The following is a 17,896-nucleotide window of genomic DNA, read 5'->3' as shown; positions in this document are numbered from 1 at the left end:
ATAACACTTACAGAACCCTTATTTTTCATTCATAGCTTTTTTTTTTTTTTTTTTTTTTGAGAAAGTTTTACTCTTGTTGCCCAGGCTGGAGTGCAATGGCGCGATCTCGGCTCACAGCAACCTCCGCCTTTTGGATTCAAGCGATTCTCCTGCCTCAGCCTCCCGAGTAGCTAGGATTATAGGCACATGCCACCACGCCCAGGTAATTTTTGTATTTTTAGTAGAGATAGAGTTTCACGATCTTGGCCAGGCTGGTCTCAAACTCCTGACTTTGTGATACATCTGCCTCAGGCTCCCAAAGTTTTGGGATTACAGACGTGAGCCACTGCGCCTGGCCCATTCATAGCTCTTATCACAGTTTACAGCTTTCTATTTATAGGTAGGATTATTAATGTCTCTTATTACTCCTATTCGACTGTAAACTCCATGACAGCATCATTCTTGTCTGTCTTGTTACATCCTGACATCTAGTAAAGGCTCAGTAAATATTTGTGAAATAAATAACAGCCTTCCATTAATTAGGATGAACCTTGGCTTTGGCACTGGCTCCACTTTCCTCTCCATTTCAACCCCTGCCGTCATGTAAGCAACATCAATGTCTGTGGATGACTCATCCAACATGTTAGCTTCACTGCCCTTTGATCTCCTCTACTTCAGCAACCTCTGACCACATGCCACTTTCTAAGTCATTACTAGTCATTAGTTTCCTAGACCACCGAATAGGCATGGAGCTGCTCCACTTTAGAATTACTGAACTCTACTAGCCTAATCTCTGGCTACAACCTCCTAGTCCAGTTACTTCTTGGTTCTCAGAACACCCACTCCTCATTCTCTTTCTTTTTTAAAAAAAATTTTGATCAAGGACTCATTTCACAGCCAAACATTTTTCATTCTCATCAAGATCTCCCATCCTTTGATTTCTCCCATTCTGCAGCTCATTATCACCTCATGGCTTCAATCCCTACCCAGTGTAGGTGCCATGGTGCATCACTTCAACCACTTTCTTGCTGGCTACTTCACTGCCCTTGCATTTTTAATCTACCATTTATTGAGCAATTACTGTGAGCAACATTACATACATTATCTCTGCAACCTCTCACAAAATCCTTGAGGTAGTATCAGCATTGTCCCCTTTCACGGATAAGGAAACAGATTCTAAAAGAGGTGAAGTAGACTTCCAGGGCACTGGTGCTTGCTGGGGTGAGCTGGGTGGCAGTTAAGTGGCACAGTCTTGAGTGCTTCTGCTGCCAACTGTGAGCAAAGTCTCGCCACTGGCAGCCTGGCATGGCACTCCAACTGTAGCTGTGTCAGTGTGTTATGATGCCCTCCCACATCAACCTGGCTGGAATCTCCACTAGTAAAGTGAAATACTCAAGGCTCAACAGCACAGATGATGGCTACATTGACCTTCAGTTTAAGAAAAGCCCTCCTAAGATCCCCTATAAGGCCACTGCACTTGCCACTGTGCTGTTTTTCAATTGGTGCCTTTCTCATTATCATAGGCTCACCTTCTGGCTACATCAGCAAAGCAGGGGCAGACTGGGAAGTTCCAGTCCTGATCATTGACATTCTGGTATTCCTGCCCAGATTTTACCACCTGCACAGAGCCTACTATGCATCCAAAGGATTACTTCTAGGGCTTACCAGGATTACTTCTAGAGGTTGCTCCTAAAATGACATTCCAAACTTTGATGACTAGCACCCACTTCAGCCCCTAGGAGAAGAGTTACATTGAGACTGTGCCCAGCTTCAGGATATTGAGCAAAAACCAAAGCTAACTAAGGGTTAGGGAATTCTGCAGTTTACAGAAGTTTAACAAAACAATGGCCAGATTTTATGGGTCCATCCCAAAAAATGTTAACTGAGCTTACAATTTGCTAATTAAAACATGCTCTATTTTTCATCTCCTGGCCCTGGCAAAAGCTCTTGACAAGTTTTTCCATATGAATATGTATTATGGAAGAATAGCAATGCTAACTGTCTAAGAAAATGGGAGGTTATTCTCTAGTGGAAAGTGTTGTTCCCACCACCCTCTTTAGAGTCGAACATTTCTTTTAAGTAATCTTCATTGTCCATTTGTTCTTGCAGCAAATCAAATAATGCTGTATGTCTAACTTCTTATTACTAAGTAATTTGTTTTTAAAATATCTCAATATCTTATCTCCTACACTTATGTCTACCTTCATGTTCTGGTGGAAGACCTTGATAAAGTCAAATATCAGTGTGGGTCCATCTGTAACATTTTTCACTTGTTTTCTTATTGATAACAACCAGAAATTTTTTTAACCACAGAAGAAGTTTTCAAAGTGTAAACCCTTTCTCTATTTACCAATCCTTGGCCAGTTCTGATCCAGTTCACCAATAGGTTGGGCAGCATATAATTTGGGTCGTTGGGTCTTTTGTAGATCAGTATGTTCTGCATATGATGTCTTTAAGTAATGGACTTTTGGTTGTTTCCTAATGAAAAATGCAGATAAGTGGTTATTAGAGTTTATAACTCTATTGCTAGCACCTTATACTATGATGTCATTCTGCTAAAGATCGAAAGACTCAGCCTGGATCTCCAGAGGACTAGATTGTCTTAGGATGAATCTGTTTCCTAGCTTGCAGAAAGTGACTTATATTAAAAAGAAATTAAAATGTTGAAATCCCCCAAAAAAGAAATCAAGTAATTTGTGCAAGATCACACAGCTAGAAAGTGGTGGAGCAGGGTGCAATTGGGATCTCAAGGAGATAGGTCTGACTCCATGGTCTGTGCTCCAAACCAGTAAGCTATTTTGCCTCTCAGAGGGAAAGATAACTGACTGCAACATGGAGAATGAAAGAGGGAAGCAGGCAAATGTGAAGATTTGGAGACCATGGCAGCAATCCAAGTGAGAGTTGATGGTGGACTAATAATTATCTACTTGAACACTGCAAATAATTCCAAATAAAGTCCCACTTACTTCAGGCATGTGACTTTACAGGATGAACTTGGTGGGCTTTGGCTGACAGCACAACTAGGTATGCCTATAAGAAACCAAAAGAAATCAGTAGTTTAAGACATTATTTCAGAATAAAACTTTTAACTTTAACTTTTCTGCAAACGTATATATACACACACATATATAAAATATATGCACACATTATTTATTCCTAGGTATGCAGCCGTTTATTAAAGGCTTCCCATGTTCTGGAAATTTATTATAGTCTTATTTAAACTTCCAGCTACCCTGTGAACTACCATTTTATAAATGAGGAATGTGAGGCTGGGTGCAGTGCCTCAGGCCTTTAATCCCAGCACTTTGGGAGGCTGAAGCAGGTGGATCGCTTGAGGTCAGGAGCTCCAAACCAGCCTAGACAACATGGAGCGATCCCATCTCTACAACAAATGCAAAAATTAGCCAGGCGTGGTGGTGTGTGCCTGTAATCCCAGCTACTTGGGAGGCTGAAACAGGAGAATTGCTTGAACCCGGGAGGCGTAGGCTGCAGTGAGCCGAGATTGCGCCACTGCACTCCAGCCTGGGTGACAGAGCGAGACTCTGTCTCAGTAAATAAATAAATAAATAAACAAACAAATAAAGTAATGCACAAGAAGATCAAGAAAACTGCTTAATGTCACAGTTAGTTAATCGTAAAGATGGGCTCAGAAGGCAAGTCTGCTGCTCTCCTTCTAGTCACTTATCCAACGAAGTCCCAACCTTAGTTAGATTCATACTCCCTGACACCACCCACAGGCCATCAGGGCCGGGGCCGGGGGCGAGGGGGGACGGGAATCACGTAAGAAAGCAACTACAAATCTCCACTTTCCAACCTTATCAAGGAACTAACCCGCAAAACCTGTGCTAGTGATCTGCCAGGGAGGGGCCGAGCTTTATCCTGAAGGCCTCGAGGCACCCTTCCGCAGTCTTACTCTGGGCAGTGATCCCATTTTACACTCCCCACTCTGCTGGCACCATGTCCAACAGGGGCAGCAAACCTAGCCTCAAAGCCACACCAACCCAAGGACAGCGGCTGTTCCATTTCTTCTCTCATAGAATCAAAAGACACAATGGCGGATATCAACGTAATCTCTTTGGGTCTCTCCCCGTTTAAAACCATAATCTAGGATCTACAGATGACCATCAGTGGGTTCACGAACCCTCTATGCTTACATGCAAATCATGGGCATTTTTTTAAAAGAGGTGGTCAATTGGTCAATCGTTTTCTTTATTTTCAAACGGTGCCATGTGCATCCTACCGCCCACCTCAAGAAAAACAAACAGGTTAAGAATCCTAACTTAAAGCTCTGTCAGCAAGAGCTTCTAGGCCATTTTTACTCTCAGATACGCATGCATCTGGCTCCTGCCGTCCGTCGACCTTCCTTCCTGCTCTCCCCTCCCCACCACGCACGCAACCACCAAGCACGCGCCCCAAACGCACGCACCCCCCATGCACGCATCCCCACGTACGGACCCCCACGCACGCACGCACGCACGCCACGCGCACGCATATATATTATTAATAAATCTATATCCCCTCACGCACACCTCCACATGCACACGCACGCACATCCCCCAAGGGCTTCTCCATGTCACCAGTCGCACACTCCCACGTCCGCATCTGTGTAAATCACATCTTCGCATCTCCCCCACACATCTCCACACGCACACAAGCATTCCCGCACGCGCGCACCTCCCCACGTACACACCTCTCTACACCCTTTCATACACACTCATGCCTTCTCACTACACGTACCAGCCCACTTGCACGCGCTTGCACTCTCCACATGCACCGCTCGGAGCTTTTCCCTCCTCTCTCCTCCCAATGGCTGGCTTCTGGAGCCGACCTTTCCACGCCCCCAAGCTTCGCGGCAGCTAGGTCCCTCCCTAGCGCGCTGACCTCACCGCGCCGGAGCCGGTCGCAGCCACACAGGCCCGTCCGACTGGGCCACAGCTTCCCACCTCACATCCCAGGAGACACCAGGCGGGGCGTGGCACCTCCCACGCGCGGCTCGAGGGAACTCCCAGGATTTCCCGTCCTTCCGAATTCGGGGGGGTCAGGGGACTGCGGGGAGGCGTTTCTCATCCTCGCTGGGGAAAGCGCTCACCTGATGCCCAAAGTCAGTTTGCTCTTCCTCTACCTCCTGCCGGGGGGAAGGGATTCCAAGAGAAAGCCAAGGTCTTTGGGGCGGAGAAGGGGAAATGACTCAGAGAGGAGGCGGCCCAGAGGGAGGGGCTAGTCTGGAAAGGGAGGGCAATGGAGTGCCGGAGGGAAAGGGGAGAAAAAAAGAGGATGGGAAAATCGCGTCGGAGGCAGTTTTGGGGGTGTCTAGCAAAGACCTGGAAGGCCTTCTCGGTTAACCCTGACTTCAAGAGCTGCTGCACTGGGTCATTTATTTCCTCAGTGCTGGGCCTTAAACTTTACCTGATACCCAAAACAGCCATGGCTAAGACCCTTGGCTAGCAGCTCACCAGGCATATAGGAATCTGCAGGTCTGGGCATGGGCGCAGAGATTGATTAACTCTTCATGTTCGAGGGAGTCAATAATAGTCTTAACCTTATAGGATTGCTGGGAGGATTGAGTGAATCACTGCAGCTCAAGTGCTTGGCATAGTGCCAGGCACACTGTAGGCAACCAATGATAGCGCCTATGATTCAAAAAGTCTTCATTCCTTGATACTCTGTCTTCCCTCTAGATTATGAGTCTCATGAGGACAGGGATTATGTATCTTATTCATCACCGAACTCCAGCACCTGCCTCAAAGAGACTATCAATAAAATATTTGTTGAATGAGTGAATAAATGAATGGCAGAATGATAACTTGGAGTGGTGGCTGTACCAGGACTCTCTCTTCTGCCTTTTAAGGGATGTATTTGTGGCAGTTTGGTTTGGGAAGACCATAATTGGAGAAGGTGGCACACAGGATCCCTGTTAGTTGCTATATCAAGTGACCTCCTCTGGCCTTGGGAAGTAGAATATCTTTGGCAATTCCCTGCGTGTACACATTGAAGACTCTCAGATGGCTGACCTGAAATTTGAAACAGAGACACCACTAGCTAAAACAGTATTTGCATTTTGTACAGTTATCAAGCAGGATTGGGGAGAGGGCTGAAGCAGAAAGCTCAAAAGTAATGGTGGCAGAGTATTGGCAAGGGAGGTTCAAGTGAAGTGAAGTGTGTAAGGGGAAGGATAGTCACCCCAAAAGGGATTCTGATGATGGTCCTAAAGTAACAGTAATGTCATCCACTTCTCTGTCCCAGTCCCGATGATCTGCCCTCATGTCCCAATATTCTTGAGGTAGGTATGCACATCAGGCTCCTGTCACTACATTCACTAAATTTGCATTTATGGTAATTCATACTGTTAGGGCTAGAAGGGACCTTAGAAATTACCCGTACTCTTTAATTCCTAGTTGAAAAACTAAGAGCCAGAGATAGCAAAGGACCCAGGCCTTGGAATTCTCTGGCCTTGGTACTGAATCTTTCAGAGATTGAATTTATTTTATATCCTAATTATGCATTTAATCTCTGCCCCATCCCCATCCCCACCCCCAACTCCCAAAATACTGAGAAAAATGAAAGGACGTGAATGGAAGGTCAGCAGAAGGGAAGAAGAGAAGAGGTACTTCAAAAGACCCTGACTTTGCTTCCTTTTGCTTTCCCCTGAGGAAGTTACCTGGCCCTTCAACTAGTCTCTGTATGAGAATGGCTCTACCCTAGCACCCTAGCCACTTGGCAATATCTACAATGATCCCTCGAGAAAAGGCTTGAAGCACAGCTAATCTGAGTCTTGGCAGAATGCCTGTGATCCTTCCAGAGCACAAGGGACGGTAGGCCTGAGAGGAGCTGCTTCAAGATAATTTCCCACTTGCCTCCTTATCTCCCTTGGCAAGCTTCATGAGACAGATTTTCATTGCCTGCCACCTCTCAGGTATGTCTGATGAGGTACAAGACTTCCTGACCCACTTCCCTCAGAATAGAGCTACAGACTATAAAGCCACTTAAATGCAGTCTATAATTGGCTTCTTAGCAGTGAGGTATCCCACAAGTAATTTGGAAGTCTTCTGGTCCCTTGTGTTTCAGTGTCATCCTTTTTGTTGTTTGGGACAAGGACCATTTGGAGCTGGAAACTTTGACTGTGTTTCGTTTCACTGTGTAGATAATAAACTGTTTGAATCTAAAAGTGATTCCTTGTATCTTTACCTACTAAATCAGTCAGGCCTTGGACTTGAACTTGCCATATGTGCTTGACAGCTGCTTACTGTGAATTTCACATTTTTGGGTCATCTCATGACCCTCTCTTATCACTGAGGGAGTTAAGTCAAACAAAGAGGTGTTGATCATAGTAGCTTTTTCGTATCACTATACATCAAAGGGAAAATCAGCCCAAATTCAATTTCCTGGGACTTTTAATCTGCCTGGAAGAGTAGCAGATCCTCTTTGTATACTGTGTGCAAGGCCAGCCCTTGTGCTCTAGAAGGATCACAGGCATTGTGCTAAGTGAGACTCAGTTGTCATCTATATCCCCTTTGAAAGAGTCCTCTTGGTCCAAAATATTTCCCCTGGCAGGGGCTTAGCCTGCCAAGGCATTGTCGGCTGACCCTGCTAAACTGGAAAGTCTGAAGCTTGCCCTCTCCAACTTGTCAGTCCCAAGTCAGACAACAAAAACATTTTCCCTGGAAGGTTCTTGTTAACATTTCTTGTTTTCTGAGAAACAATATCTTGTTTTCTGTGTGAATTTTGCCCACATTCCTCCATTAGCACATTATTGGTGGCTAATTTATTAATCCTTCTAATTGTTTCCTTTGAAGGAACCTGGCCTTAAAGAATAATGGAAAGAAGCAGTCATGGGAATCCTGGACCAGGAATATGTGCCTGAGAGGGATTATACACGTGGTGCTGGTGAGTTCACCCAACTTCACAGTGTATGAGGTGGCCTACTTGTCATTCTGCTTATCAGATTCTAATTCTATTCAACCAGCATTTACTAAGCACATACTATGTACAAGTCTCCATGCTAGATCTTGGTAAGAGCTTCCACTTGCACTCCAGTGTCTCTAGCAAATGCTCCCTCTGTCAACTACCACTATTAACTCATTGAGTTCATAGATGTAAAACTATCTGAGAAGCAGTATTGAATTGGGTACTCCATTGTAAATGTTGGGAGTATTTTTCATCTTAATATCCCACCACAGAAGTGAGAAGAGTACTAGGAACAGAACTAGTGGTTAATAACTGCTCTTGAATGACCCGACAAGATCAGTCGCAATTGTAATTTTTGTGTTGTGCCCAACAGTATAGGAAAACCAGCTTGATCTTCCATTCCTGGAAATTCACGGTGGAGGAGAGTCATTCTCATTAGCTGTCATGCTATATACATTTCTAATAACCTTGTAACAACCTATTTGGTCTCTGTTACTCCTAACCATCGTAACTGAGACCTCCTCCCTCCGAACTACAGGCTCAGATTCTCTGAAACTCTGGGACCAATTCTATTCTCAGATAGCGAAGCATAAAGAATCCCGTATCTGCCCGGTTCTGGCACATTAAATGGAGATGGCCTTTCCAAACATCATCACACACACACAAAAATATTAAAATCTTAGCTATGGGTAATAGCCCTATATTTGGTATTTGCCTAGGTTGCTCTTCAATTAAACCATTAAACACACAATGTTCCAAATTCTTTTCTCCTTTATATTTTACTCCTCTTACCTTTGGGCTGTAGTTCTTATAGGCCCCTGGTCTGATGACCTGTTTCAAGTCACTTCTCTAGCTGCCACCCTTGACTGCCCTGCTTCATTCACTTCATATCGCATGATCCCTTTTAGTCTTAGTGCCACTACAAATCTGATTAAGATATGCCCAATTCCAGCCCTGAGGGACTTCCTAGCTTCCTCCCAGTCTCCTCCTGCGGACCAGTTGTTTTAACAGTAAGTCAGCTCACTTGCTTCTGGTGCTACCCTAATTTTAATCAATGGGTTCCAGCACTGGGATTTTATTTGTTCTTTGATTCTCACCTTCTGCTCCAATCTCTAAAACTGAATGTGTCATGTTTCCTTGAACCCTATAGCTTCATTTCTTTGGTCTTCTTGACCACATCATGCTCCTGAAATCAAAGTCTTCTTGATTGAATTTTGAGCTCCAGATCCCCTGGGTCCTTTCTGTCCAGATCACTACCTATTATATGATCCTTGGTTTCCCCTAGTCACTTACTGAATTCCAGAAGAATTCATGGCTATCTTCCTTTTAGTCCTCCCCCAATTAAACTCCAGCGAGAGACAACCAAGAATTCATGAATACATATATATTTATTTAATTCATAATATAGCATTTCGGATGGACTGGGATATTGTAGAGAGGGATGAGGCTGTGTAATCCACAGATGCTCATATTTCTGTCACTAGCAGAGACACTGTTGGTCCAGAGCTCCCAATACAAACAGTCGTGGGGTAAAGCATTTGATAAAAAATAGTCCAACAATAGTCTAATAAATAGTCTAGCCAATAACAACAACACAGCGTATGTCTGAAGCTGGCAGACTACACCATAAAAGGCAGTTTGCCTGACCTGATGGCAATCAGTTTGGCCAACCTGTAATACACAGCCAAATACAGCCATTGGTTCCAAGGCTGCAGTTGGCTTCAGGAGATAGAAATAACTGTAGGAGTGGTTCTTACCTACCTGCCTGACATTCTCCATTCCTTGGAGGAAGGGGTATCAAATATTTGAGTTTATTCAAAAGTCTATCCATGGATTGCTCCATCTTGGTAGTCATATATAAATATGTAAACCATGGAAGTTTAGAAAATTCACCTAGTGTGTTTTAGCCAAAAAGAACGGATAAGTGATTTTGCTGCAATCTGAATTTCACTGCATCCAAAGATACACATTGAACTGTATAATAAAAACACATCCAGATGCAGTTACTCTTAATTACAAGTAACCAGAACCTCAACGTGGCATTAAAATTTCTTTCACACTCTCAAAACAGGTTTTACTTTATTTTTGATTATTTTTGTGCTTTCTTCAGTAAGACAATGTAAAAAGTGGAAACAAGCATAAATTGCAGACATAAAATAATCTTCTGGTAGAAACGGTTGTGGAGAACAGGTTGAGTAGAGCAACAGCAACAAAAGCTTATGGAGTCATCTTCTTTGAAAATGTTAACTACAGGTCCTATTCTCTTTGTCCAGCTGGGTTTAGCTAGAGGTAGCCAATTACTTCTCTTAAGGTCCATGGCAGTGCCGGGATTCTATAAAAGTCAAGTTAACTGAAGTAAATATCTGGGGCCCATCACACCCCCACTGAGTACTTTGCCACCATGTTGTATCTTAGAAGTAATTTTTCACTGTTTGGCTCAGAAATTGGGACTTCAGAGTTAAACTTCATTGCTTATTCCAAACCCAGTTTAATTCTCCACTTTTCTAAGTAGGCTTAGCTCTGAGTGATTTTTGGCTATAACCAAAACGTTAATCCACCTTCAAAGAACAAAGTTTGACAAGATTGAAATGTTACTGAAAAGAATGGTGCCATATGCTCCAAAGACATTTCCCCAAGATAACTGCCAAAGAGTTTTTGAGGAGGACAATGATCATTTATTCTGTAGGAGCCTTGATACTTCTGCAAAATAGAATTAATACAGCTCAAATGGAGTAGTGGCCAAGCTTTTCTGGCCAGGAAGTAACAAACATCACTATGAACATGAGAGTACAAGAGGGAAACTTTCATAATTCAGTTTTTCATTGGTACATTCATTCAATAAACATTAGGCAAGCTAATGTTCCAGGCACTGTGCCAGGTATTAAAAATATAACAACAACAAAAGACACAGTCCTTCGCCTCAAGGTGTCCAGTCTAGTAGGGAAGATGATTATACATTAAAATTTTCTGTGCATCAAAATCATGAGGAGCTTGTCAAAAATGTAAATTCCTGCCTATGTTCTCAGATATTCTGGTTAAGTCAGGAGTGGGAATCCAAAATCAATTGTTTTGACAAACACCAAAGGTGATTCTAACATAGGTGGTGTGAGGACCATGCTTTGAAAAACACTGCTATACAATGTGATTATTGCTGAGAGAGGGGATGCTTGGGGTGTCATGGGATCTCCAAAGAGGGACACATCATCCAGTCTAGGGAATAGAGAGTTAGTCTGGTTGAGAGAGATAGAAGTGAGGAAAGGTAGTCCAAGATAGAGTCAAAAGTAGGGTGGGGAAATTAGAGCTTTGTCCCAGGGCACTAAAATATAAAAGACACCACAATAAGTGAACAGCTTTGGAGAGCAAAGGACAAGGCAAAGGAAATTGTTCTACTGGGATGGAGGTTGCATTTTCTGTACTTACAGCATTTTCACACTATTCCTTTAATTTAAGAAAAATTTCTGTTGTTTACTCTGGGCATTAAAATTGTTAATCATGTTTCTGCTGCAGGCCCAGAGAATAACTTGTATAAATAGTTAAACTTGGCTAGCTTAATCAATGTGAGGGGGAAGTGGCAAAAGATGAAGCTGTATAAACAAACAGGGACATGAAAAGCCAAACTCTAAAGAGTTGGGACCTTCTACTGGGTACTAAGGGAGCCAGTGAAAAGTTTTATGAAGGGGAAAAAAATCATTTTTTTGTTTAAGAATTTGGGGATAGGCCCTAGGGAAGAGACAAAGGTGACTGAGAAATGAAGGACACACATTTTAAAGCAATGCTACACTCTATTGGAGCTGGGGGTAGGGAAAGAGATTAATATTGATGGCACACTTAAGAAATGTCAAGTGCTGAGCTAGACAGTTTACATATGCTATCTTTTTTAACCTTAGAAACAGCCTTGTGAAGTAGACATTATTTTACAGAGGAGGAAACAGAGGCTCAGAGAAGTGAGGTACTTGTCCTAGGTCACAACACTAATAAATGGTAGAAAAACTAGGATCATTTGAATCCAAAGGTTATGAGCTTTCCACTACAGCAAGCTATTTACCAGCACTGATGAATTTTACTGAGGTTGCTCATTTCCTGATTAGCAGTAAGTACATATGGTCTTTAAAACCAAAAAAGATGACCTTGCTAGATTTATATTTTTGAGCCTTCCTTGTGTGTCTGCATCAGTCTTGCTTTCCACATTAAGTGAACAAACAATACATAACTGTTATTGGGGAGGATTATATACTTTGTTTCTTCCACAGAATAGTAAGCCATTGGCAGCAGGTAGAGCATTTTATTAGTATGTGCACTCCCATGGCAGTAGTTTGGTACTTGGCATCTAATAGTTTATTGAATGAATTAATAAATAAGCATGCACCAAACTAGGGGAAAGGAAGAGGGGAGTTTTGACATTTCAAGTCTCCAATCTGGGGAAGTTGTTACAGCTACCACTTTGCAATTTTACAGCAGTAATATTTTCACAAATACCAGGAGAACACTTCTGAAGCCATCTTAGCTCCTGGAAAGGAGAAAGCTCTGGTTCTCTGACATCCCCAATCCCTTCAATGGAAATTTTTAAAAAATCATAGACCACAAGGCTCCATTTCCTTCAACTATACTGGTCAGGACTGGGATGAAGTTTATGTCTGCATTTGCGTGGAGTGATTGGCTAAGACAATGAATACTGTAACCAAGATTGCAAAAGGAATGCTTATTTATCCCATTTAAGAAAACAAACTGTTTTCAGACATTCTTAAGTACTTCAGAAGTGTTTTATCTGAAAATGCAAGTACATTTATATGTGAATAGTTGGTGCATCAATAATACGCCATTTTTACTGATTAAGTAAAGTAGGTTCCTAAAGAGCCTTCACTCTGCAACTTTTTAAAAGCCTAATTCTCATAACTGTATGTACTTGGGAGTGGTAACTGTTTTTTAAATAGTCTATGACAGAATTTTTAACAATTCGGATGGCCATCCTCAAGTAGGTAGCATCACTTCTACCTGGATCAATTTTCTATCCAGCAACAGCATCTCTTGTGCAATCTTGTCTGCAAATCTCTCCTAATCCAATAGAGTTCTTCCCATTATCTATGTCATGGTTGCATGTGTATGTATGCGTGACAAGAGGGAGGAGGGCAATGATGGATAGAGGGAGGAAAGAAATGTTGATTGATTTTGATGTTTCCTTTAGGGGACAAAAATGGATGGCGTAACTTATTTTCCCTTCCAGTATATTTCTCACTCAAAGGAGCAAATTAAAAAGTTTTTTGTTCTAGTTTGAGTTGGTGTTTGGAAAAAAAAAAGTTTTTTTGTATATATAATATATAAAGTGAATATACATATACATACATATGCAAGTGAATATATATAAAGTACATATATATGTTCACTTTACATATTACATATACACATTCATGGTTTCCTAACAAAACCTTGATGATAGGTTTTCATCAAAAATAAAATATAATATGTGATAATTTGACATCGTTCAAAATCCTACATGGCCAAACTGGCCAGTACTAGAAAGGCTGACCACCCCCCTCTTCTGGCTGGCTAGCCCCTTATTCAGGGCATCTTTCCACATTATTTAACTAGAATTATCCTAATTGCTTCCAATATAATTTATATTCCTAAATCACTGGGAATTTTTAATTCTCCAGTGACAACAGAGGCATTTTCTAAATTTTTCTCCAATGGCTTGAACGCAGACTACTCAGATAATTTGTTTTGAGAAACTCAATATATTAATTCAAATACAAGCTTTAATGCACAAAAATTAAATCTGCAGTATCTAGTTATTTTGGATGCTTCAAACAAACTTTATTTTGTATCTCATATATTGAACGCTAACTTAGGTGTAGGAGGGAAGAACTGCTGAACTAGAGAGCCGGTGAATTATATGCTCTCCTGAAACTTAATGACAGGTTTTCATCCCAGAAACATAAGGGGATTCTTGAGGCCTGCAGTTGCATTCCTGCCGCTCAGGGTAATCAATAAAATCTGGGGCAGGCAAGCCAGACAAGATCATTAGGGATTTGTTCCAGATTGTAAATGTTGGACAAACTGGAAGAATGAAGGTCACATCAAAAGTATGAAGATGGAGAGAGTTAGCTGGGTCATAGAAAGACAGCATATTGTTGTCATAATCCAGGAGGACACCCAGACGCTTCAACTGTGGGGGCACATCCACCAGCATTTCCTTGTTGTTATGTCTCACCACGAAGTTACTATTGCAGCGAGAGAAGACCCATGAGGAGGCATTCTTGCCAATCCATTCATTCTTTGGAGCTGATTTGTAGGCAATGCCAATTGCATACCTGTGAGACAGTGGAGAGGAGACAGAAATAAACATTTATGAATGATCTGAGTTGTGTTAGACACCATATATGATATATAACAAATAGGATACATGTTTATTCCTTAAGTAGTTTACACTTAGATGCATAATGCTGATATCACTAGAGCTTTAAAAAGTTAGCAATTAGAACAATGTGGCAATTTCTATCTCCTAGCCCAGTATATTTTCCATTATTTTATTAAAAATCTGGCAAATTTTTCTAGAGTGGTTTTCATCACATACCTTTTAACCTTGACTTATTGGTATTATGGTTGTGCTATAGAATTGAATCTCCTAGGAACCTAATGACAGAGGACAGAAGTGAAAAGGAAAATGGGATCCACTTACCATGTTGAGGAACCCATGACCACCTCCCAGTAGTGGCAGCCACTGTCAATGAATATATTTCCTGCTGCCCCATAGCACCCTGTGCCACTAAACCTCTCTGGGGTATGGCTCTTCTTTAGAGAGCTTTCATCCTTCTCCATCTGCAATCCATCATTGGAGATCTTCAACTTCTTGTGAGTCATTTTGGGATCCAATTTAAAGGGTTGGCCTGAAAAACAAAGTAGAGAAAAAAAAAAAAGAAAAAGAAAAAGCACAGTGAAGTATCTTAAAATTCTACCTGTTCCACCAGCATCATCACTGGCAGGGTATGCTTGATATCATGATCACTCTTGGTCCAGTGCAAGTTGGCTGCTGTTTAAATTTTATTAAGAAAAGAGGCCAGAAGCCAGAGTTTTCAATAAAGTAAGAATAAAGGTCAATCTCCCATAAAACGACCTTCATAAAGGCATTTATTTTCCCACTGTGGGAAAAAATGTGGATCTCTCCTAAAAGCAATTTGTGGGAAGTCATATTCCAAGCAAAAAGGAGCTAATAAGCTGTCCCCTGCATCATATATTATCAAAGTAAAAGGGAGTGCTCAAAGTTTCATGTTGCCAAATATGTTTTGTACTTTGCTTAATTTCAGTGGGTTGTTTGGGATTTGGGTAGATTTTAAGGCAAATAGTGTTATGATGTCTGAGGTGAGGGGAATTGATGAGGTAATTGCTGCTTGATGGCACAACCAGAAAACCCTGAGAACTCAGCAACTGGACAATTTGTTTTGCCCTATTACAATTGGGATGTAAATAACATATAATTAGGCAATTTTGTTAGAGTGACTGTTGCATCATCAATGATCAGAGAAAACATTTATTGTGTAGGATCATTCACAACAGAGAACTCTTTATAACAATATGACAAAAACATTGTTACTGAGGGACCAGTTGCTGGGTATGGCAAGAGATTTATTATATAGAATGCTTCTGTGACAGACACTGTTGGCTAACACATTACCCTTTCTCAACTTATTCTCTCTTACTCGCTTTCACTATAGAGGCCAGAAAAGCTAAATACTCAATCTCCCAGCCTCCCTTGCTGCTAGGGGCGGCTAAGAACATGGAAGCAGATGAAAGCAGAAGTCAGACAGAGCAGGGGAAACTTTTAGGAAAGTTTTGGTTTTCCAGATAAAAGGGATTATGTGTACCAACTCTTTCCTCTTTCCTTTCTTGAGAAGAAATATGACATCTGAAAGCTGCAGTGGCCATCTTGCAGCCATGTGGCTAGAAGCCAATGCACACAGGGAGAAACAGCCTGCATCTTTTATGACATCGCAGAGCAGCTGCACTAGCCCTGAACTGCCTACCTTCAAACTTCTTCCTATGTGCATGTGTAAGAGAGAAAATATATATCATTCATTTAAGCAATTAGCAAACGCTGTTTGTTAAGCTATGTTAGTTGCACTTTTTGTTATTTGCTGTCAAAAGCATTCTTAACAGATATGGCTTCTCTGTAGTAGGATTTTGCTAGATTATCACAAATAATGCTCTTTTATGCAATTGTCCCCCAAATATAAGGGGTGGATTGCAGAGAAAAATCTTCACTAACATCCTCCCAAGCTACCAGTCTTTTTGTGCATATCTCTGGGTCCACAAATCTTCCATGGGCACCAACACACTCCTTGCCCAAAGTACAAACTACAACAGTATAGCTCCTCTACCCAGTTCCACTGCTCCCCATGCACTGCTGTGGGTGCCTGCTCAGGCTGTGTACTCCCCTGGCGTGGAGAAGAAAATTGATCTTTCCTTTTGAAATTACCACAACGTACTGTTTGTTTTTAGTCGGGTAGGTTCACTGTTCCGGCTACCGGCTTGGTTTATGGCTTTAACGATGAAGATGTAGCGAGTCCCGCTCTGGAGTCCATGCACTGTGTAATGGTTCTGTTTAATGTTGGGCACAATCATCCAGCTGTCTACTGAATTATACAGGCCTGTAAAATGGGGAAACACAAGGACATTAGCCAGCAGGTAAGAGAGACAGAATGAAAAACACACTGAAAATTCATCAAAAGCCACCCCCTCAAAAGTGAATTCATTTTGTTTTCTTTTGAGTCTTAGAAGATGTAATGAGATGAACCAGGGCTTATGATTCCACTATTTCATTACTGCCACAGAACTAGGCTTAGGCCAGGCTCCTTGCTTCTGGCAATTGAATGCAACCACTAGCAGAAGTTAGGTTATTTCAATTTTTATTTTTTGCCAGATAACACAGGAATGGCTACTATACAGAGTCACAGAATCATCACTCTTATTGAGTCTCTGGATATTTACTCCAAACGTCCACTCCTCTGACAGCTGACTCTGGTCTTATATGGATGGAGCAATCCTGTGCAGAGCACGGAAACATGGAAACTCAGCCAAAGGGACACCTAGATACTGAATGTCCCTTATTTCACAAGTGGGAAACTAGGATTGAGAGAAGCAAAGTGACTTGCCCAAGGCCACAGATAGTTGGCGATGGTGCTGAGAGTAGAACCCTGGTATTTTTTAAATGGTAGCCCAGTGTTCTCTCTACTACATCACAGTTCATGGGGCAAACAAAAATGTTCTTTTGTCTCTGCAAGGTAGTGAGGCTCTCAGAGCTTACAATTCCACTCTCCTACTCCATCCTCACCCTTACTTCCCAAACTAGCTGGTCTCCACAGCACCATAGGGAAGCCAAAGAGATGACATGATAACCAAAGCAAGATATCATCTCCCCATTCTTTCTTACACAACACATTCTGTTGTGTGATTCCCATGTTCATTTTGGGTTGAGTGGTCCAAGAGCACATTGTTATCTGTAATCTTCCTCCCTTCCAAGTAAGGAAAGGGATCAGAGAACTAGGCTTCTGCTTTTGATGGATTTTAGACTGCAAATATTAACTTAAACAGGGGAAATGTACATAATTAAAACATATATCTGGCAAGCTTTCGATAAAAGAAAAACCAACATTCTAGTCTGCAGATTATCTAGACTTCTCGCTACTGTTACCTGCTTTTCAGTTAGTTTACCAGTTTTTAGCCATAGTTCTACTAGAGGGTAGAAAGGGAAGGGCAAGGAAAATAAGCAGTGAATTCAGTCATTTCTATGCAACTCCAGTACAAGATTTAGTGAGGCTGAAAATTGAAAATAATAAGTCATGAGTGTTTTGCAAGAGATCTGATCAAAGGTTTATAATTAATCTGAGGGGAAGTTGAAAAGTCTAAATTAAAACTAGTAAAAGAAACATAATGGAGGGCAAACAGATATGCTGGAGAAAGATGAAGAAGAATTGGTGGAGGTGCCCAGTGATTCCCATTAAAAGACAATATGGATTAA

The 17,896-nt window shown here is 41.7% G+C and overlaps 2 protein-coding genes and 1 long non-coding RNA gene across 12 annotated transcripts in view; 1 reads left to right on the top strand and 2 right to left on the bottom strand.

The window, feature by feature from the left end:
- LOC102135438 (NACHT, LRR and PYD domains-containing protein 12-like) overlaps positions 1-4,821 on the bottom strand; it is a 52,962-nt gene extending 48,141 nt beyond the window's left edge. For both annotated transcript variants that reach the window (XR_010584078.2, XR_012430258.1), the window contains exons 1-3: positions 4,717-4,821; positions 2,946-3,009; positions 2,330-2,457 (exon numbers count right to left, since the gene is read on the bottom strand). The gene's annotated coding sequence lies outside the window, so the exon portion shown is untranslated. The remainder of the gene's footprint in view (positions 1-2,329; positions 2,458-2,945; positions 3,010-4,716) is intronic.
- Positions 4,822-4,854: 33 nt separating this feature from the next.
- The window catches only part of LOC123571182 (uncharacterized), a 41,916-nt gene continuing 28,874 nt past the window's right edge, over positions 4,855-17,896 (top strand). Inside the window, exons 1-3 of one of the 2 annotated variants that reach the window (XR_012430259.1) lie at positions 4,855-5,080; positions 6,223-6,259; positions 7,773-7,863. This is a non-coding gene — a long non-coding RNA (uncharacterized lncRNA). The remainder of the gene's footprint in view (positions 5,081-6,222; positions 6,260-7,772; positions 7,864-17,896) is intronic. The other variant, XR_010584079.1, reaches the window with a different exon arrangement.
- The window catches only part of MID2 (midline 2), a 100,811-nt gene continuing 92,168 nt past the window's right edge, over positions 9,254-17,896 (bottom strand). For 6 of the 8 annotated variants that reach the window (XM_045383891.3, XM_005594319.5, XM_045383890.3 and 3 more), the window contains 3 exons: positions 16,365-16,526; positions 14,561-14,768; positions 10,537-14,192 (listed from right to left, as the gene is read on the bottom strand). In XM_045383891.3, the coding sequence (XP_045239826.1) occupies positions 13,790-14,192; positions 14,561-14,768; positions 16,365-16,526 (773 nt within the window). In that variant the 3' untranslated portion in view covers positions 10,537-13,789. Of the gene's footprint in view, positions 14,193-14,560; positions 14,769-16,364; positions 16,527-17,896 lie in introns of all 8 variants that reach the window. The other 2 variants (XM_005594320.4, XM_005594318.4) reach the window with 1 other exon arrangement.

The sequence above is a fragment of the Macaca fascicularis genome, chromosome X (assembly GCF_037993035.2).
Source record: "Macaca fascicularis isolate 582-1 chromosome X, T2T-MFA8v1.1".
NCBI classification, from domain to species: domain Eukaryota; kingdom Metazoa; phylum Chordata; class Mammalia; order Primates; family Cercopithecidae; genus Macaca; species Macaca fascicularis.
This window is presented reverse-complemented; position numbering and strand designations above follow the sequence as displayed.